We start from the raw sequence: 22371 nt of genomic DNA, 5'->3' as shown, positions 1-22371 counted from the left end.
TAATTTGAGATGGTAACAACTAGGTAACATACAAACTCTGACTTTTCTCCCCCGAAAGAAATCATGGCAACCAGCGATCCTATTGTGCTTTGTTGTTGCATAATTGTTAAAGAAATGCTTTCCGATGCCCTGTGAGAGGGGGTACTATCTCGAAAGCTCAAAGGGATTGTTCATTTGATCACTAAGCACAGTGTTATTCTAACCACTCATGAACGCAGAGAATGCCTCTATTCTTATGTTCCCCTGAGAGTTGAGATCATCTGAGATATGCCGCCTATCACATATAAAGGCTGAGGTAGAACTGCTGGCAGGACATTTTAAGCAAAGGATTTTCACAGACCTGGAATTCCTCTTCTGCGTTTTCAGACAGCAGTTGAATTTGCTGACCACCGGCCTCATTTAGAAGGTATAAGCGTACAAGCAAACCTTTACTTAACAGATTTCAAGCTTGAGAGCTTGCGTGTTGAATGGTGAAGCAGTTTTAAGAATGACAAAATACATACAGATGTGTTTCTAATCCCAAATCTATCTATCTATCTCTCCCCAAAGCCACAGGCAGAAACCTGGAAGCGTACTTCATCCACAGAGCTCTTGGTACAAGCAGATACTAATACACAAGAAAAAAAAAAACCCAAACCATTCCAAAACACAAGGAAAACCCCTAAACTCAAGCCCCACACACCAGACTAAAACGCTGCACACAAAGATAATGCAATTAGCCAAGAACACGGTTACTGCATTCCATCCTCTCCTACTATCTCCTAAGCGTACATGAGTTTTTACTTCTGACCTCTTAAAATTGGTCTTACAATATTCCATTCAAGTCACTAAAATAATCTTGTGATGCATTTAATGATTCTTGAATTGTTTTCTTGAAAACAGTAAGTTGTTTACCAGTAATCTCAAAAACGAAATGCCCAGTGTCTTACCCATACATACATTAATTAGAAAAAAAAAAAAAACAAACAACAAACCACCTCTGATTCATGCCACTTCAGCACAAGTAGCATACAGGCAAGAACTCGAAATCAGCACTACGTGCTAAAATCTGCAGAAGACTGATGCACTTTCCAACTTACACTTGAGAGAGCGAAGGAAATTGCCTGTGTGTCTCCACTGTGTGCACATTACTGTTCCTGAGTTAACACACAAACCAGCCCAGACACCGCTAGGAATTAAATGGACGCATCAACAGCGCACGAAAGGACATAAATATGCCTTATCAAATTCCTCCCCCTAATCTCAGTTGTACTTTTTTTTGCCCCCCTCTGTGGAAAACACGGCTCACTACCATGATTTCTTATTTTTGTGTATAAATAATATCCTTAAAATAAACGCACCGTTGTAACCACAACATTTTAAGGAGGTCTGAGGGATTCTGAAAACCTACACTTGATGCAAATAAACTGCAATTTTCAGAAAGATGTGACCTCGTTGTAAGTTCTACAACCAAGAAATGTTAGGATATTTCACTCAGATAAAAATGTTATTATTTCGCACAGTTTTTTTGTGGTTTTTAACACTATAGGTCAAAAAAAATTCACACCATTACAACATTCTGACTGAGAACCTCTAAATCAAACTCCTTTTTATTCTCTAATTAAAAAAGCAAAAAACACCTAAATAAAACCATCATAAGGATCGAATATTTCTGTACTTCCTTGATGAAAAGAAATATGTTAAATTAAAGGGATTGTATTTTTATTTAAATCAGAATATTTGAATTATGAATCTGGCCCTTAAAATATAAGTCTTTATGTTGCAGTGCTGCATCACAACTATGTCAACATAAGCAGACTAATACAGATGGTGGAGAAAATGCTCTAATTTTAAATAGCTCCCTATGTCCAACTAGCTTACATTCAGCTTTTTCCCATATTTCATTCCTGGTAAAGAACGCAATTAGGATACTCTGAAAAACACAGGGAGCCAACTAGAAAAGTCAGATATTTATCAGTAGTGATTTATTATAAGGAGGTTGGGAGTCACAATGACTAGCCAAAGCAGTGTGAGATTTTGAGCAACATGCTGATTTCAAGACATTCACTTCAGTTTTCTTGAGGGGGCAGCTCTGCATGCTTTCTTTTTCTTATTTTCTTATTGGAATCTTGAAAATAACTCACAAGAACATTCAGACTCAGAAATCTTGTAATAGGTATCTTAACTTTAGGTAGTGCTAAAAAGGGTCCCTTTACAAGGGAACTAAGAAAATACATTAGAAAAGGCTTCATATTTTCACTGTAGGAGACATTTGTAATCAGCGCCTATGTTAAACAAAAAAAAGTGGTTGGGAAAAATGTTAACTCGGAAACTGTAAAGACATTTGTCACCCCTTATAATTATTTAGAATTGAAAGAAAAATTACAAGTCAATATAAAAAGATTGTTGGTGAGAAGGGCTGGAGAGAGAAATATCTTAAATGTTTGCCTTCAGGGAGAAGTCACCAACAGAACTATATTGGTACAACGGGTATAACACTGTAGCTTAACTCTGACCAGAGCAGAAATAGCATGTAGAGAGGGTGCTAATGGAGCACACATCAGAATAGAATGATTGTGCTGTTGTGATTCTGCTACTGAGTTTTCCAAACTAGAATAGGCTTTATCCTGAAACTGCAGTTCTGCAAAAACCAGAGCAACTTGAGTCTCGCACTACAGTTGGAGAACAACAAACACCTTGGATGCAAAAGTAGTTTGCCTGGCAAAGTACTTACTCTGAGAAACAGGAATCAGCTGTACCGGGCACAGGGCAACCTTCTTATGGTATTCCCATTACATTTACAGATCAATAGGCTTAGCGAGGTCCTACTCCTCAACGAGGTGCTTCTGCGGTATGAATAACAACTGAAATAATGCTAGAAATTAGTCTGGATTTGGAGTATGGTAATAGAGAAAAAAATCACGTGCACCATGAAAACAATTAGAGCAGTTAAAAATGAACAAGAAAAATCCCAAGTGTGTATGCATTTAAAAGTCTCACCTCTTGGGTTCTCACTTTCAGAAAATCCTGTTAATTAGGTTCAATCCTATTGATGTCTCCAATTCAATGAAAATAGGCTACTAAATACAAGTTACTACAATCAGGTGAGCACTGATTTTGAAATAGAAGCTAGATCTATTGCTGCTGGCATACAGAAACAGAGGTAACACCTGTCTGCTGGAGCCCAGGGGGATTTGTCAACAGAGGAAAAAGGGGAAAACAGTTATTTTGTCCAATCTTCTGATTCTCACTTTAAGCCCAGATCCACCAAAATATCTGTCAAAATCTGGACAGTAGTTCAAAGTGTTAAAGCATATTCCTAATTCTGCTGAAATCTAGGGAAGTGCCTCTGTTTATTTTCATTTATCATTGTTCCCCTGTAGGCTGTGAAGTTCACGATGATGCTGGGCAGCCACTGATCGCTCACAGCAAGGGTGGGGTAATTTGGTGAAAAAAGAAGGAGCTTTCATTTTTTCAGGGGTCATGATAGTTTTTGGTTGAGAGTTTTATTTCAGCATGGATCTTGAAACAGATTTGCTTTTAGATCTTCATATTGGAATTATATATATTGAAACAGAGGAGTAAAATTATTTCAAGAAATTTTGGCAAATAAACTGAAATAAGTGAGCTTTCAGAATTTATATCCAATGCTAAGTAGACTGAAATCAGGCTTGCCATATAATTGGTATCCACACATCTTAAGTTTTCCATTTCATCCTATTTTGTAATAGACTTCCTGCGTTGACAAATGCAGAAGGAATGCAATACCATAGCAATAAAACCTGGAGACCAAACAAGAGGGTCTGGTGGTCATTTGAAGGATGGCCAGTTTATATATGAGACTGAATGTGACACACAAAACAAAGGACAGCCCGAAAGAAAGTAATAGTTAATAGAATAACACTACTAATGTGGCAAAGTCCTGCTCATGCCATACCCTTACCTTACAAAAATGAAATACCAGAACATTTTAGACCTGAGGAATAAGTGAAGCAGAAGGAGGCAAAAACATATCATGTTTTTGTTATCATGTCTGTAACTAATCATGTCTGTAACTAATCTCATGTAATATCATGTCTGTAACTAATCTCACCCGAAACGGCTTTGCAAACAATTTGGTTCACTCGTAAAAATAAATGTCAGAACTTCATTTAAAACTTAGCCCCTCAACAAGTCCAAGGCTAAAATTCTCTGCTTCTCGTCATTTGACTCCGGGTTGCAAGACATCTGCAGACAAGAAAATGGAAATGCCTTTCTGCCTGAAGCTGCCTCAGCGGCGTGCAGGATGCCTGATGTGAAAGACGGCTTCCTCATAGCCAAGCCGAGGACTTCACGTACGACGGACCCGAAATCAACATCATCCTTGGTAGGAGCTCAGGCTCTCTTGAAATCAGTAAAGCTCCTGTAGTAGTGCTAAAAAAGCAGGGGCTCCTGCGTAGATAAATCAAGGCAAATGGAGTCACCACATCCTGATAAACATTCAGGGAGGTCCGCTTATTTCAAGGAAGGAATAGTGTGTCAAATGTTCAGTGTTTATTTTAGAAGCATCAATATTTTTGTTCTGTCTCCAAGGAGTTCAGTGAAACCAAGTCTATTTATGGTGACGTTTTGTGGTGGCTTATTTAGGTGCTCAAAACCTATCGCTTTTGTTTCAAGAGCATGGTCAATCACTTTTCCACAAGCAAAAGTTAAAAAGAAAATACTATTACAGATCTTTCAGAACAGAAATAAGAACTCTTGTGAATGTCTTTTATCTGTAGCCAGTTTCTATTGAAGTCACTTGAGATAAAGAGATTTAGAGTCATTTTTGCAACAGCATCCATACACGTGGTTGTTTAAACTGAGTTTAGTCTTTAAAATACTGATTTCTGCTGAAATCCTCCTTGTCAGCACTACCAGGGACATTGTTGGTTTTCCACGGTTAACATCACACATGGCAGAAATTTTAAGATGCTACAGCAAGAAGGCTCAAAAGGGAAAAAAAAAAAAAAAAAATTCACAATGGATGACAGCTATTAAAAATGACTCAGACTAATCTAAAGTTCCTGTTTTGATGGAGATACTTTGTATCAAGTAGAAAAACGGTTCCTTCTAATTAAGTGGGAATGTTAAAAAGCCTGCAGAAAGCCAAGCTTTTCATTGGCAACAGGGAAGGGAAGCATAGGGAAGGCTCTAGAGAGGGAGCCTGCTCTGAACAGAACTGAAAATAAAGAACAGCATTATCATGGCTGTTCCTTGCTCCTCGCAAGGCTTGTGAGCGACTGCAGTCTCGTCGCCACCAGGATGTTTCTGTACAAGTACCAGTGCGTGCACACCAGTAAATACTAATCCTTTTCACTTCTATTTTCCTCGTCAGAAATAGATACCTCAGATGTGAATTCCTGCTCTGTGCCTCCTTGTCAGCACTTAAAGGGACAAAGTCACGCCCACAAAACTGAACTATTGCATAAGTGCTGCCAAGCTACGTATTTGAAGGAGTTAAGCCAAACCACAGTCAGCCTTCTTGAACAAATGCTTACTGGAAAGCCATAGCTTCAAGTACGGGTTGGATGTGCTGCCTGACATGGTACTGGAGCCCTGGAATTTCACAGCTCCGGGGTACAGAGATGGGAGCACTAAGGGGAAGCCGACCGATGCCAAGTCCTGCAAATTTTCGTTCACTCATTCAAAAGCTCCGCGTTCCTTCTTGCTGTCACTCTCCACCACCGTCAGATTCATTTTCAGTCTTGCAGACACAGTTGCAAATGTCATACGTTAGGCTGCAGCACGATTTAGATTAACTCAGCATAGAAATAAAAATATTTTGTCAAGGTCACCACCAAAGCAGCTTGCATGGGGTGTTTACAATATGCTGTCATTCCTTTCACGGTGGGCTTACTGCTGCTTGTGTTTCCCTTACAGAACTACACTCATCACATACCAAGTCTGATATTTCGGCAGAGGAGCTGCTGTTGGACAAGATGACCACAGAATCACAGAACAGTAGGGGTTGGAAGGGACCTCTGGAGATCATCTAGTCCAACACCCCTGCCACAGCAGGGTCACCTAGAGCAGGCTGGACAGAAACCTATCCAGGTGGGTTTTGAATATCTCCAGAGACGGAGACTCCACCACCTCTTTGGGCAGCCTGTTCCAGTGCTCTGTCAGCCTCAAAGTAAAGAAGTTCCTCCTCATGTTGAGATGGAACTTTCTATGCTCAAGTTTGTGCCTGTTGCCTCTTGTCCTGTCACTGGCCACCACTGAAAAAAAGACTGGCCCCATCCTCCTGATACTGATGCACCTACAACACCTCTCTCGCCACGCTTCCACACTCTTTGGTCAACAACTTGAACATAAGAAATTTCACAGCTCTTTTCATACTCCAGCCCACCCCTTTAATGCTGGAAGGACAGCTTGATGGATTTTTAAGTTCAACTCACCATCTTTATAAGTTTTGCCAGTCAATAGAGCCAATTACAAGATTGCCAATGAACAAGGCTTAAATAGGGGGGTGAGAGGGAAGTACCACTGAGAAATCCAAGATGGAATTTCTTAGGGACACCTGATCCTGATGAGGAACTGAAATTTCACCTGATGGACAGCACACGGGATGGGATGCACCAACTTAATACTGACCTACCGGGTTTATGAGGGCAAGACTTTTACCTCTGTATTCCCTTTTTCCCTTGGTTTCTATCTACTGCATTCAGATAAGAAAAAATCTGGGCTAGGATTTCCGTCTCATGATGTGTGCTATGGGCAGCCTAATAGAGCCTCACAATCAGTGGTAATTATGAGGGCTAGGCCATCACCGAAAAGCCTCTTTTTAACTAGGACAACCGACCACTGAAAACCTGAGGAGAATCCATTGTTTTTATACCATTCTTGCAATAGGACATTATTCTGGCTCAAATCAGGTATTATGGATTTGATCCATGAATTATCCAATGAAATTCCACAATTCTTACTAGGCTGGATGCCAAAGTAGGTGGCTTTCATATTTTATTTTTCTAAGACACAAAGAGGATTATCAATCTCAGCTGGTATATCTGTATTCTCCTAATAGATTGTACAAAAACTCATTCTGGTTCTCTTCTAGCCATTGCATTAAGAAGTGAGTCACACAGTAATTAAACTTTAATGACAACATCTGTTTCAGCTAACACAACAGAAGAGCGGTTGGCCCACGGAGGACTACTCTGCTTCTTGTTTCACTCAAACCAGAACTGAGCGTTTATTCAGCCTCAACAAAACTGGAAATGGGACAACAGCAACATCCCAGCTACTTTCCCCAAAATAAAGATCTTTCAGAAGCACTTTTAATTCATTTACAGATAAAATCCTGCCTTAACCAAACTGGATGGTACATAAGGATCAGTGATGGAGAACACTAAGGACTCTGTTTCTTCTGTGCAAACAGAATATTCCCTTGGGCTGCAGCCTGCTAACAGGACAAAGCCGACAAAATACACTGGGAAAGAAGTAACTTGTTTTCATGGCTAGCTAATTAGCCAGAGGCCTCGTATCACCACCCAGCAACATGTGACATTAGACCACCCTTAGCCATCCTCACTTTTACAATCAGCTACAACGTGTCCTCTGGATAACAATAGGAGGGTAAATGCCTATTGTGCTTCCCCCCATCCGGCACACAGACTCACTGAATAAACAAGGGTGAAAAAATCAGCAGATCCTGTACACTGTATAGCAAGCATTAAAATAATGAATAAGTCATTTATTATACTGTTATTGTACTGATTAATTAAAGCAAGCACAGCCCACCAGCCCTGCACTGCTAAAAATATATCAGGCATCGCTGGCTCAGGTCCATGTCTATGCTAACGAATCTAGCTACAACTCCAGTCCCGATGAAAGAAGAAAAACTCAAACCTGTCACGCATGTAGCTTGCATGACGTACAGATGAGAAAAAAAGAAAAGTCATACCAGATCAGACTTCTTAAAATGCCCTTAAGTGCTTGTGCGCTCATTTTGTGGCAAACATCAGTGCCATGCTAAAAGTAATCCTAAAGGTTTAGATGCTACTCCAGAGCAGTACATTAATTTTAATGGCATATTAACTAGTTTGATGTCCGAGAGCTACTGTTACTGTTTAAAGCATCAGATGGCTGGCAGAAAAAGTATGTTTGAATGCTATTGTTAAAAAAAGAAAATCCATAAAAATGAGCCAACCACAGAATTAACATAAAAAATGCAACTATCTATACTTTAGAAACAGCTTAAAACCCTAAAATAAGACAAAATTCCACCCATTGGCCAACTGCTGCCTCTGAAATCCTGTGGGTCTCTTTCCACCACAGCAGTTCTCTAGTCTTTGGCTTCTCTTGTCCGTATGTAAACTACACATAGTTTGCAAAAAGCATTTTATGATACATAAGATCTTGCAAGAACAGTTTCAGCCCTTCCCCTGAAAAAAACCACAACACCCCACACCACAAAGGGAAAGCTGTGAGCGGTACCTCTGAGACCCAACAACTGCATGAAAGATGCCAAGCATTTTTTTATTAAAATGTAAATCTATTCTTTCCATCTCAGAAAGTTAATCCAGCCTTGCCGTTGTAATTTGGATAAACCAGTGGCCTCTGGATGGAAGGAGACAGGCCAAGTCTTGCAAGAAACTGGGAAAAGGAAAGAGATGGTGAAGGAAAGTGGAATTATGTGAACAGTTGGAACAACAGAATCATTACTTAACTTACAATGAAAAACTACAGGAAACTAAATTCCCCCATTTACCTCTGAGGGAAGAGGGAATAACTGCACCGTGGTAATAACATCTATTTTAGGACAATTTGCTGTCTCACCAGATTGATTTTTTCATGTAAGCTTGCCATTATTTTGCATTAAAGTCATAGCTTGTGTCCCACAATTGATCGTGTTTACAAAGAGAGAAGCTTCCCAGTAAGAAGGTCACTGAACTACAATAACCCTCAGCTTTTAGGAAGCTCCTGACATGACCGCACCACCTCCTGATAAAGGCATTGTGCAGCCAAGAGCTGCCAGATGCCTTCCAGCTCCTCCTTTTGCATTCTGCCCCTTCTTTTTATAAAAAAGGATCAAAAAGCAAAAATGGATACAATAAGAGAGTGAAATCCATAGAGATACAACACACAATCACATAGATTCCCACCTTGTAAGTGTATTCTGTACAACCACTTGTTAATTTGTAAGAGATCGACACTGCCTATTATTTTGGGAGAATGGGCTTTATATACCATCATTAAATCCCCAACTGCAAAAAAAAACACAAACCCACAAACAAAACCCAAACCAAAACTAGTATCCAATACTCAGCATCAGAAAAATTCCTAAGTGTGCACACAGTGGGACTGCAGCAACTGCGGCACCTTTGTCCTACCATGTTAAGGGAGGCCAACAGTGGGTGTGACTACATCTGTCAAATCATTACGGATGGAAATCTCGTGGAGACAGAAGTTCTTGAACCTGCATAGAGTTATACAAATATCCACAGGACATTCTGCGCAGGACACATAAGCAGGCATCAGCATGAGCAATGACTCAGGGTCAGTCAGGGTCACCGTGGAATTGGGCTGAATGTATGGTTTCTAGCTATATCCCTGAGCTCTGCATACAAAAGATACCTCAGGATGTACCCAGCACTGCAATTAGAAACAGCGGAATGACGGATGGTGCTGCATTCAGTGTCACTTTCCCATACTTGCCTTTTTTATATAAACAAAACACACAAAACGTCCTCACCAAACCCCAACAACAACAAAAAACCCCAACACCCCACAGTACAACTCCAGCCACACAGCAGGGATCACTAGAAAGCACTAAGCCATGAAGAACCACGACCGCTTCCACAGATGAAATTTTAGCACTGATCTACTAGATAGAAATGAAACTTTCCTGTTTGAGAAGATCATGACTTGAAAAGTTAGTACACTTTAACTTTTCATTGCTGTCAGAAAGAGGAATATGCTGTCATATCACAGTTTCCCCATGGAGAATTTTTCCTTACTTGTAATTTTATGCTAGTTCAGTCCTATGGAAAAAAAAATTATCAATGAAAAAATCTGCATTTGTCCTTCTCCAAGTTATCGCAGTCAGGGATTGCACCAAACGAAGGTCCAATCTTCCCAGTCAGAATGACAGGCACTTTGTCCCTCTGCTTTAGCCTCCCAGTTGCAGAGTAGCAATGGATCTAATAAACTTCCAAAAAGTATCGCTGGAAGTAAGGTCAGCACTCATCTCCTAATTCATTTCTTTAAACACACAGCACTCTACTTGGCAATTTTCTTCTCTCGCTTGGACTGAGATGTCACTCATGATCCTTTTTTGACTACATACTGGTTGCAACAGAGACCATGTTGACTACGTGCAAGTTCAACAGAAGTTTGTAGCAAGCAAGACATTCTAGTTCCACATCACAGATGCATATTCAGTCTACATCAGACAACAGAACCCTGTTGGGTGTCACAAGAAAATCCTTTCAAAGGACAAACAAAACTAACTCTTGTTAATTCAGAATTTCATAGTTGCAAATACCATGTACAGGCTAGATTTCTTTTCTCTCCCATATCCTTGCCCTTCTGCTCCATTTCTCCACTCTACCCTCTTCTATAAAAAGTTCATCACCTTTGAGAATTAGCTCTCAAAACAGGACATACCTAACTTGTTTGTTTAGTAAAGCAGCTAGTACAATGCGGCTCCATTGTTGATACTGACATTTCAGCTATACCCCAGTATAAAAATAAATATTAAAGAGAAATGCAAAAAAAAAAACCCCAAACCCTCCAGAATGGTAATTCCCAATTTCAACTCATATGAAAAGGAAGAAGAAAACTAGGAAATTCATGTTCATTCACAAGTGGTCCTCCACAGCAGTGGATCAATCTTTACTCCTATTTACAAAGTGTCTAGCAGACTTGAACGAGATATATCCACACTTGGGTCTTTATCGCCACAACATTTTCGTTCAATAGTACTGTGCTTGCCTCCAAAACTGTACCCCGCTGATAGGGACTGCAGAAACCACGCTTACTCTGACAGCATTTCCAAAAAGAAACTGCTGTATTCAAATTGCACGTCTACCTCTGACATCTTCTGTATAACAGTCTCTAGTAATTGCACCTATTCCGTGCTGCCCACAGCACAGAAGGTTCCCTGCTCCTGATAAACCATGTTGTCACCTGGCCCAAGACAACACTAACCTCGGAGAGGCGGGGGGGAGACAGGAGGAAAGCAAGAGCGTTCCGACTCCTTTGCTAAAGAGCCTTGGACCTGGCAGTCCAGGCACTCTGGTGGCTGCCAGGGACTGGGAGTTGCTGCCACCGGGTGGCTCAGCGGAGAGGGACAACCAGTGCTTTCAGGGGGACCCGACTCCTCCGAGCGGCCGCTGCACACCCAAGGGGTGCTGCCCCCTTTTCTGAAGGGAGCTCAGGGGCTTCCTCAGGCAGGAACCGACTTCTCTGCCGCCTGCGCTGACCTTTCTGTAGGGGGGTGTCATTGTCCTGAGAAAGTTGGGGACAGAAATCTTTGTGAAAAGCACAGAAATAAGGCACAGAAGACAGCAATCTACATGAAAAAGGAAGGCTGCGCCCACTCAAAGAGACCCAAGGCTATTTAAAATTCTTCAGAAGAGAAACTCTAGTAAAAGCCCAAGCTATAAATTAACCAACTCCTGATGCATACTTGGTGCTTGTTATAATTAACATCACTGGGGAGAAAGAGAGAACAAAGAAATGAAGGACAGCTTGAAATAGATCAAGCCAGTGGGAGAAAAACTGAGCAGGGTCTGTAATCTAATCATTTAAGTCACAGGACAACAAATAACTCACCTAGGGGAAACTGTTTCAAGGTTATCGTTTATCCCCTACGAGATGGATTTGAACATCTTAAGAAATTGCCCAGAAGTGCAGGGAAAGGCAGGTATATACAACAGTATCATTCTCAGAGACATAAAACTTGTATCTGCCAAAATTTTCTCCCTGACTCTCAGGGAGTCTCACACCAAAGTGGTTTCGTTTGCACCTTGAGACCACTTTCATCTCCTCACTTGACCAGGGTGAAAAAGAAGATTACAGACTCCATTTGCACCATATTTCCTCTCCCCCCGCCCCCCCCCCCATTTTGATCTAATCTTAAAAACAACAAACAAACCAGACTTTCATTTGGAAAGTGGTAAAAGGGTTGATACAAGACGTATAGTCTGACTGGTTTTCGAGTTGGAAAGAAATTTTCCTCCTTGTGGTGCCAAGTTATCAAAGGTTGATCATTGGTTATCTTAGATAAGCAGTTCAGTTCACAGATTTGGAACATGGAAATATTTAGCAATTTGTTAGTAAATCATTAGCTTTAAAGAACATGTAGTACACTGCATGTCGACCTTCTTAAATTAGTAACAGAATCTGTAGTGGGGGTCTGAATCACTGGGTGGTGAGTTTAAGCCTACCAACACTGAACTTCATGGCTTTTAATTCCCATTTTTAAGTTCACAGTCCTCATATGGAACTCAGGCTTGACTAATTACTGGTTTAGTTCACTGGTACATGGGGCTAGCGATCAGAATAGACAGAAGGTTTAAAAGCCTGAGATTTTGCTGGTAGAAAGAGGCAGACAGATGTCCCTCTGCTCTGCTGTCTCCATCCTTCTCACAGAAAGAAAACCAGAGATCCGAATTGAGAAAGGACACAGGTTGAGATGCACGTTACACAGTGCCGCGGGGCTCTATAACCAGTAGCACTGGATCTACTGCAAATAACTGGTGGAGCAGACGTAGAGGAAATGAGGTAATAGCCTCACCACTGAATTAATAAAGCTGAAAGCTAGTCCTTAAGTCCACTTGTGGATTCTTCAGACACTGGCATTATATGATCAGTGTTTGAAACATTCATACCAGGAATTCAGGCTCATGTGCCAATCACACTACATTATCTCATTAAGGAAGACCGATTTTAAACAAAAACAAGTCAAAATTGTCACAAGCATTGTTTCCATACATCATAAGAAAGATTTAATTATTCATGCTCTATTCCTCCTGTACCTTGAAAGAAAAAAATTCCTTACTGTATTCAAAAATATTTGACTCATCCGAAAGTCTTCAAGCTAGTCAGCCTTAATAAAATCCACATGACTTCTGCAGATCTTGAGTTTCCACTCCAGAACAGAATGGAGCTAAATACTACACCAACTGCTAAACTTTCAGCCTTGCCCTCACCTCTCCTGCATTAATGCTAGACTACTGCTTTTTTATTGGAGTTCTACTAGCAAAAAATCAACATGAAGTTGGAACAATAAGGTTTCCCTGGCTCTTTTCCAAATGTTAATACAGAAGAAAAGGCCAAATACCGCTTTCAGATCAAATAATAAAACTGCCAGCAAAACCTAAAGGGGGAATGGGGAGTGGGGGTGGAAGAGGCGTTCACAGAAAACAATCACGAGGAGCTCATCTGAAATCTGGGCCTCCAAGTATCCTCAGAGGTCATCTAGTCTATCCTTCTGCCACAACACGAACTACATTACATCAGTTTAGACAGTTACTTGTCTAACCTGTTTTAAAGGATAAATCTCCACACTTCCCAGATGATGCATCCTGATGTTTTAGTATTCATTTTAGGATTCCCCTTCCCAACATTTAATCAAATCTTTCTTTCTGCAAATTTAAAGAATCCACTGCTTGTCCTGTTCATCATGGACAGAGAAAAGTTTGTGTTCCCTCTTACTGCATACACCTTTAATTTTGTTGAAGATTTGGATTCAGTCTTTCTTGTCAGTGGTAACCAACTGCAAATCTGTCTTCACAGATGATGTATTTTAGACCTTTGATCCTTCTTTGTTTTCTTCTTGGTCCTTTCCTCCACCTTTCCAGGTCTTTGTGGAACTGTACGGTCCACACTCAAATGCTACACCAACATTAAGCAGATCACAAGGACTTTGTGGGAATTATCTTTTCTGAACTAACAGATCAAAAAACATTTTTCTGTTGTCTGAGTAACTCACCAAATACTTCATTATCCTCTGAAGACTGCTGTGTTAGTCTGGCTGCTTTTGGACTCTCCTTAGTTGCTTCCTCCACCTTGGTTTCAGCATTCTGTAAAACAAACATTTCTTCAGATTAGGTCTTCTTTTATAGTTATCAACTAGAAAAATTCTTCAAACTTCCTAATTACACACACATTACATTCTTAATGAATACAGAATCATTAACACAGAGCTTTTGGGTATCTTTACTATATATATGTGGTTTTGCAAAATATTGATGGGAAAATACTCTCAGAAAACACAGATCATTTTTTTTTTTTGAGTTTGTTTTAATCTGAGTAGAGGACGTAAAATGGAGGGACAGAGAAGACATCTAAATAAGAGAGATCTTAGGAACCATGAAAGAATCCTTGTAAGTTTCCACTTTTCCTCCTCATATTTCATTTTCTATTTATTGACGTCTTCCATTGTTGACTTAGTGAACGAAGAGATCAGAAGATAGTGCACAAATATTTCTCCTTACAGAGCAAAGGTAAGTGAGCTAGAGAGAGCTCAGGAGCCGCCATCCTCAAGTCTTTAACCAATTCATGTACTTAACCATTTAAAGCACGAGTATTTATCTATTTCTGAAACAAATCTGCCAATGCGCTACCTGGTGTTAGAGTGGGCCCAGAGATAAGTCAACAGCTTCAGCACTTAAACTACCAGAAGTCAAAGCATTTCATTCCCTAGCTAGAAAAGACTGAAGAAAACATAACCTGTGAAATGCTGAGTTTTAAATATTTATATTGCTACTGAAGAAAAAATAACTCATGATTTTAAAACGTTTTACTTTGGTACTCAAGAGAAACGTATAGGCAAGCTTGCAGCAATGCAGATAGTAAACTGCATATACAGTCAGCTGTTAAGTGATGGATATGAAGTGACTGATGCAATATAAATATTACTGCAAAGAGTTGACTAAGAGTTGAGGAAGGGAAAAAAGAGAAGCGTAGTACGCCTACGCTTTTTTAAAGGATGGATATTCAAGTACATGCTTGTTCACAAGACTTTGTTGACATTTTGGAAAAATTACCTTTGTACAATTTATAAATTCTGACATGTTTTGAAAATGCTGCTATACAATCCGTCCATGAAAAGTACCGGTTCTGCCCTCAGAAACATAGCACACTTCCAAACTGTAAGGGGTCTCTTATTTCCCCCTATTAATAACCACACAGAAGATATAAGATGACAGGTAGATTAAGTCTGTCAACCTCCCTATAGAACACAGGAGTACAAACTTAGGGCACATAAACTCAAGAGACTTTGAAGGAAGACAGCAAGCTTTGTTAGGAAAAAAGAAAGACCTAGGAAACCTACTGGTGTCACACAGCAACAGTCAAGAACAGAAATAGCAGAGAGAACAGGAAAGAAAGGAGAAACTGTGCTTCAGAGGAAGAAAAACCTGCAGAAGAGAAAGGATTCTGCACTCCCTCAAGGCACCAACCTGAGCATCCCATGCAGAAAACCCATCAGCTATGTCTCTCTCAAAGCTGAGGAGACAAGTCAGTTTTAGCAGATGCTCACCTCGGTTTGGCTTAACTAGTGTCCCTCAGGAAGATGGAGGGACCCAGGCAGAAACTAGCAGTGCCTGTACTGGGAGACAACTTCCTTTGGGTAAACAATTTTGTGATCAGCACAAATACTTAAGCCCTGTCCCCACAGATATAATTTGTAAGTTGTGGAGCCACCCAGTTGGCAATGTGTTACGTGCTGTCAACACGCACAAGGGACACATGCCAAGGTCCACAGCACCTGTACTGGTTTACAGAACTACCTGCGTGTAGAGGCCACTGATTCAGCAAGCTGCATATTGAAGTTGGGTTCCCCATCCTATTTTAGTTGCTCTATAGTGAGCAGCAACTCAACTACATCTTCTTTGTAGAAAGAGATGGAGGACAGCCTTCAACTCTGAAAAAAGCAGAAGAGGACATCTGCTACAGCAGAGTGAGCCAATCCCAAAGCAAAAAGCTACTAAAAATTGTGCCATCGTGTATGAGACAAAATTTATACAAAATTAGATGATCAAACCAAGTTCAGGCTTTCCCAGATGAAGGGGACAGCTGAACTCCTGACGAGAGCTATTGCTCTCGGTTTTGTAAAGACAGTGCTTGTTAGCTCCATTTTCAAATGTATTCCACCGTATTGAGTGTATGGTAAAGCTGGTAGCACAGAAGGAGAGGGATTGCTGTTCCTCATGCTCTTGTTCCTCTTGGGAAACAGCTGAAAGTCTGTAACCTGCTGCAAGGCACCAAGAGCAGTAGCAACAAAACACTCCAACAGATACTCAGTGATGCCTATGAAATGAGTTGTGACTCCGAGTTCTTACTAGGAAGATGTTTGCATCCCTCACTTTAAAAACATGGTTTTGGCAGTCTCAGGGAAATTAGAAAGACTGAGCCCTGAGATATTTTGGTTCGAGTTAAATCACTGGGAAGAACTACACAGCAGCTGTGCTGTCTGCTCCCTGGATAAGCCACAATGTTGGTGTTGACAGATGTCAGCTCCAAGACGCTGACAGGAAAGTTGTGTGATGTATCAGCCTAAAACATGACAGTGCACGGCTGGATGTAAATCCACTTGGCATGGCTTCTTACAGAGAATTTAACTTCTGAAAAGGTGTCTTTGCTTTATTATTTGCACTAAAATAATTTACACAACACATTATTACTGGCATATCTAGTATTAGTATTACCAAAAACAATATGAGAAAGAAAAATTGATGATCCAGATGCACTAAAACAAGTTATATGATAAAACAGCATTTTAAAACACAAGATTTAGCCAGCTGCGTAATTCTTTTTTCCAGTATTCTAAAAATTCTTAAGTGTCTCTATCCTTCCAATCAACGAACAGAAAAACTGAGAACACATTCCCTTACACTGCTTGAGCTGTGCCAGGAGGGATTCCTTACCTACAGTTGTAAAGTGCTTGTGGTTGGTTATAAAATAAAGACCCTTTGTACATAACATAGTAAATATAATTCTAACTAGCTCTTACTTTCAGGTTGAGTACGCAATGCACTTTCAGAAGTGATAGGCAAAATACGTTTATATTACAGCATCAGTTCCCAAAACCTATAGATTACACCTGATTTTAGCATGAAATAAGTATTATATAGGCCTATATTCACAAAAACTCACTCTCACTCCACAATCATCTCCTCAACCACCACAAAAACTATCATTAAACTGGAAGTCAAGTCAAATTTCTTGAGATGAGATGGGTGTTCTCAATGTGCTCAGACCCTTCTCTGAACTAAGGCCTCCAACCTGTACTTCAGAAAACGTGAGGAGGACGTGCCCCATTCTGCAGGTGTTCTAACATCAGGAGAGAAGCCACAGAGCACCAAGATCACTACCAAAGCAGACTGGAGTTGCATTTCTTATATGAATTGGGGTGCTCGTGTTCCAAAATACCATAAAAAACCTAAGTAGCAAGCCAGCATCTACTGCACCGTAACAGCTTGTCACAGACTAGAAAAACTTCTATCATTTCTTAAAGCAGTTGCAAAATAAGATGTGCATGTAAACTGCAACTGTATATAAGTGAATATGTACATATACAGCTGCTCTTAACTCAGCCCTGATAAAAATTAGAAATTGCATTATAATCTGCCACAGTTTTACAAGACCCTTTTGGCCCTGCTTCCCATTGTAGCTGCTCACCAATGCCTTGTAACTCAGTTCACCTGGTTTATCGGCCAAGTGAACATCACAGTCTCCATATTACACAACTTTTTAAAGCTTTGATAGGTAAATATACAAATAAGAGCTAGCTATCAAAATATTTGCAACAAACAAATAGCAATATCAAAAGTCATGTTTGGCTATACATACCAAGAGCAAGAAGCAAGGCTATTTGTATTTTGCTGCTTTTGGTGCCTATTTAGGTGATCTAAGCGGAAAATATTAAAAAATGTTGAGTTACAATGAGCTGTGTTCTGCAGCCACTACAGTACCAGGCCAGATTAAAAAGTGCAGTGAAGCATATTACATTTACTGAAGCAGCTACGTCCTCAAGAAAACATAGAACTCGGAAATGGAAAATTGTACTCTGGAGTATTCAAGCCAGCTTTTTAACTACCTTGCCATTTTTGCATACTAGTTAGGAAAGGCTTGTTTCTTTTCCTTTAACCATAAAACTGTTACTCGATGACTTCATTTTGCAAGTGACAAAAAGACATAGAAAAGTTAAAAATTCTCATCGGAAATCAAACAATTATTCAAGAAGTGTTACATCTAAAAGAGAATTAAAGAAATCCAGTGTGAAAGAGAGATTCGTATTGTCTGTGCTCTCATTCCTGCCTTTTACAATCTACTCTGTGTTCTTATTATGTACTTAACTAGTTATGTGTAGCTCCATCCCCGTGGCACAAATGAAAACAGACTGAAATTTCCTTTATTTTCAGAAAAGTGCCACACTGACATCAAAAGTTCTAACTGCAGCAAGACAACACAGACCATGGGTGCGTGAACTGCTGCTTTGGCAGCATAGCTATTTCTCCAGTTCCTTCTCTCATTCTTATTCATTCATTCATTCATTTATTCCCGTCCATAGCATGTTACCTTCCTTGCACTTAAGTCCATGACACCTAGCAGAACCAGGGGCATGGTAAACACTCGATTCTTACCCTATGCTACATTTATGAAATTAACATAAATAACAAACACCACCTCAAAAGACAGACGAGTTTCTACTGGATAAACCCAGATTAGACTGGCAATAAACCTCCATTTTGGAATAACAGAAAAAGGGTACATTGTTGCAGGCAGTAACAGTCTTGATAATCTATACTATATCCATAGCAGTAGATCATGCAGCTCCAGACTCAGCTGAAGAACTCAGCAAAATATTCCTAACTTCCAATTCCGCAGTGATATTCACCTAAATTCTACCATGCAAGGCTAATTTTCATTTAATATCCATAAAACATATGTATGATGTTCAGGTTACAGTATACCTTCAGGACATTATATATGTTGCCTCTTCTCAACAGAACTAACTGATCTTCCACAGAGTTCCGGGGGAAAAAAATAAGAAGAAATCTTTAAACCATGGGTATGTGCTCCTTCAAAAATGTGACAATAACATGATTGAGAGCCATGTATCAATAAGTTCATCAAATGCGCAAATGCTTCTCCAAATATCAAATACTGTTGCAGTCGGCAGGACAGGACATAAATCCTGTGATCGTTTTCTTTGCCACTTTTGGATTCTGCATCCCCAGATTAAGTACTAACAATGTTGCTCTCATGAAAGCTGGAGAAGTTCCTTGTTATTTTCTTCTCAGAGACCTCCATCAGTCTCAAAAGTTTTTATCTCCCATCCATTGTGGGGAATTTTACACGCATAGCTTAACACAATCAAACAGATGAGATGCTCTGGACAGCCCTTATTAGCAGCAAGAATGCATGGAACGGTAGTTGCCCTTCTTCAGGTGGGCAGAGATCTCCTGGACCTGCACTAACGAGTATGTTAATGTCAAACATCTTCCTGAACTCACCCATTAATTCTTTTTTTTTTTTTCAGTGGAGATTTTCCAACCCTCTTTTCATTAATACAGAAACTCATACACATGCTTGCAGGCACCAGCTTCCTGCACAGAACGTGAATGGTGAATTTCACAATGCCATATGGGCTAATTCGTACTCCCTGAGCAAGACTACTGCTATCATTCAGAACAGGGTTACGCCAGACTGAAGCTGGGCTCTTCTTATCTCTACAGCTTCAAACTCTTGAAAGGGTTCCAGGAACTCCTACATCAGTTCGTCCTTCAGTCCCCACCAGTCATGAAAAGGATTCAATTTTTCCTATTAATTTTCAGATAAATAAAATAGCTCTTTTGAACCGCGAGCTAATCACAATCATTATCTCCAGTTTTCTCCTAGGCCTCATATTCTGAGTTTAATTTTTGCCTCTACAGATTCTTTACATTGTTTCTGAAATACAATACTAAAAATATCCTCTACTCAGTAACTTCTATATAGAATAATTATTCTTATGTTCCTGCGCATGTGTCAAAATCTTATTTAAGGTAAAAGAATGAAAAAAATGACAGAGTGATGGAAAGAGAGAGGGCTAAAGTTTTCTAAGGACAGTTATCTGTTCCTCTCAGCTTCAACAGTACAGTGCTACTGCCGCTAATATCACCGACTGAGAATTTCAAAAGACGTTTCAAACAAAAGGATCCCATCGCTAACCCCCAAGGCAGACAAAGGCCCTTTGAAAAAGGTTCGAGATGCCTCAAACATACTATCCAGGTCTTTGAAGATATGCATTCAGTCTATTTTAAAACCTTAAGATACTGTGAGGCTGCAGTAAAAACCACTGAATTCCAACTCAAAAAATTGCTACATTCCCCATCACCAGTTCCACACTATTTTGCTATGTGTTCTCCTCCGTTTACAAAAGGCATTTAAAAAAACTACTTCTGTTTGTGGAGAAGTTCTTAGAAATTGGGTTTAATACACCGGATATCTTGCCTTTATAGCAATTCTATTTCATTTTGAGAAGAGGTTCCTCAACCACTCTGTGGTTCTCATATTTTATAACTGAACTAAAATCTCTTCAGCTCAGAATGTAACAGGTAAAAAACAACTAATGGATCCACTGTGTGCTACTAGGCAGCTTTTACTTGTCTGTAAAATATTCCCCTAATGCTGAGGAGGGAGGTTCAAGCATGTGACAGGGAGAAAACAAGTGATTACATTACTGTGCCCATACCACTGACAGAGGCTAATTGCATTTGGGAGCAAAGTGCTAAAACGACAAAGTTCATTTGAGAGACAAAAGAAAATAAAAACCAGGACAGAGAATCCTGTGCAAGAATCAAGGTTTTCCCATGAATATCGTGACCTGAAGAAAACCAACCCAAGAAACCCAAATTCACGTACTCTATCCTTAGCAGCAGAGGGAGAGGAAAAGCTATGTGAGCGACCTGTTACTATGTAGGTAATCTAAGACGCTGCCAGAATCAGGAATTCTCATAAAACAGCAAAGAATTTGCAAAACAAGTTAAGACTAGACACAAAAACACGCTCCGGGATCAATATTTTCAATTTGAAGCCAGACTCCTGTAGTGTGCCTTTCACTTTGTGCACATTAATCCTGAAAGCGTACACAGGAAACCTGACCGTGAATCACCTAAAATTCAGACAAGTACGGACAGAGCTATGACTCGCTGTTTCCTCCCCCAGTCCCACCCCGGTTCCACCGAGCAGGGCAACCACCACCACATCAGCTGTACAAGGAGTGCAGTGGTGCACACGCAATGCAAAACTATGAAGATCAATACAAGGATCTAAAACCGCACTTGGCAGCACACTGAGTTTTGACAGCCTCCAGAACGCTTGACCTGAAACTAAAGTTATTAAAGCGCATGTGCTGCCTGCTCTGAACCCCTGTGGTTTTTCTACAGAGCCACTGCAAACAGCATCTGGCAGGCACATTGGTGGATGCAGCTCTGGACCTCATGAATCAAAGAGGAACCACAATAGCACTTGATAAACAAAACCAAAAACAGGGACTTCAGACATCGAGCACGACAGCAAATCTCTTTTACAAAAGTTGTTTAAGCACATTTCCAGAATAGTCTGAAGAGTGACAGCTATTAATACTGATACTTTCACAGTCCACTCATCACCTTTATCTTATCTAGACTGTTTGCTAATTTACTTGCCTTTAAGCACTCGTTTTAGCCACCTGCTGAACAAGTACAAATATTACACACTCTATTTTTTTTTCAAGAAAAGGATGTGGCTTAACTCATAAACACAACGTTGATGCTGCAGCCTCAAGTCTCAGTGCATCTCCTTAAGGGCTTCATAAGTACACTGAACAATGGCAGTGTCTAGCCCCAGCAGACTAGTACTTTTCAAATACCACCACCTGAGGTCCTTCTGAGGGTAATAATAAAAAAAAGCGTACAAACGCAATCCTGTTTCCTTCTGCTAATGAAAGCACTTCTATATTCTAGCACATTGATAACATCTGAAAAGAATTCATATAGATATCCAACAGAAAGTGATAAAAAAGGCCACCTAAGCATCTGTGCTGGTTTGGGCTGGGGTAGAGTTAATTTTCTTCATAGCAGCTAGTATGGGGCCACGTTTTGAATTTGTGCTGGAAACAGCGTTGATAACACAGGGATGTTTTGGTTATCACTGAGCAGTGTTTACACAGAGTCAAGTAAATAAGTAAAAAAAATTAAATAAGTAAAAAAATCAAATAGTCATTTAAATATTATTTTCTTCCTCCCATTACCTAGGTGGTGTTTTGAGTGGAATATATTATAAAATGAAAGTTATTACAGAGCATCTCAAAAATATTCACTGTAAAAGTTTCAGGCCTAAGAACGATACAAAACTATTAGAAATAAACCAAGCTGCCACCTTATCAGCAAAAAA

General features: G+C 40.0%; 1 protein-coding gene across 3 annotated transcripts in view; it reads right to left on the bottom strand.

Moving 5' to 3' along the window:
- MBP (myelin basic protein) overlaps window positions 1–22371 on the bottom strand; it is a 120288-nt gene that overhangs the window by 45679 nt on the left and 52238 nt on the right. For 2 of the 3 annotated variants that reach the window (XM_063326400.1, XM_063326402.1), the window contains exon 3: window positions 13940–14030. The exons of the other annotated variant lie outside the window; for it this stretch is intronic. In XM_063326400.1, coding sequence (XP_063182470.1) covers window positions 13940–14030 — 91 coding nt within the window. The remainder of the gene's footprint in view (window positions 1–13939; window positions 14031–22371) is intronic. 3 annotated transcript variants of the gene reach the window in all.

Source organism: Chroicocephalus ridibundus, chromosome 2 (assembly GCF_963924245.1).
Source record: "Chroicocephalus ridibundus chromosome 2, bChrRid1.1, whole genome shotgun sequence".
Taxonomy (NCBI): Eukaryota; Metazoa; Chordata; class Aves; order Charadriiformes; family Laridae; genus Chroicocephalus; species Chroicocephalus ridibundus.
The sequence above is the reverse complement of the archived record's forward strand: the minus strand, read 5'-3'. Positions and strand labels throughout refer to the sequence as shown.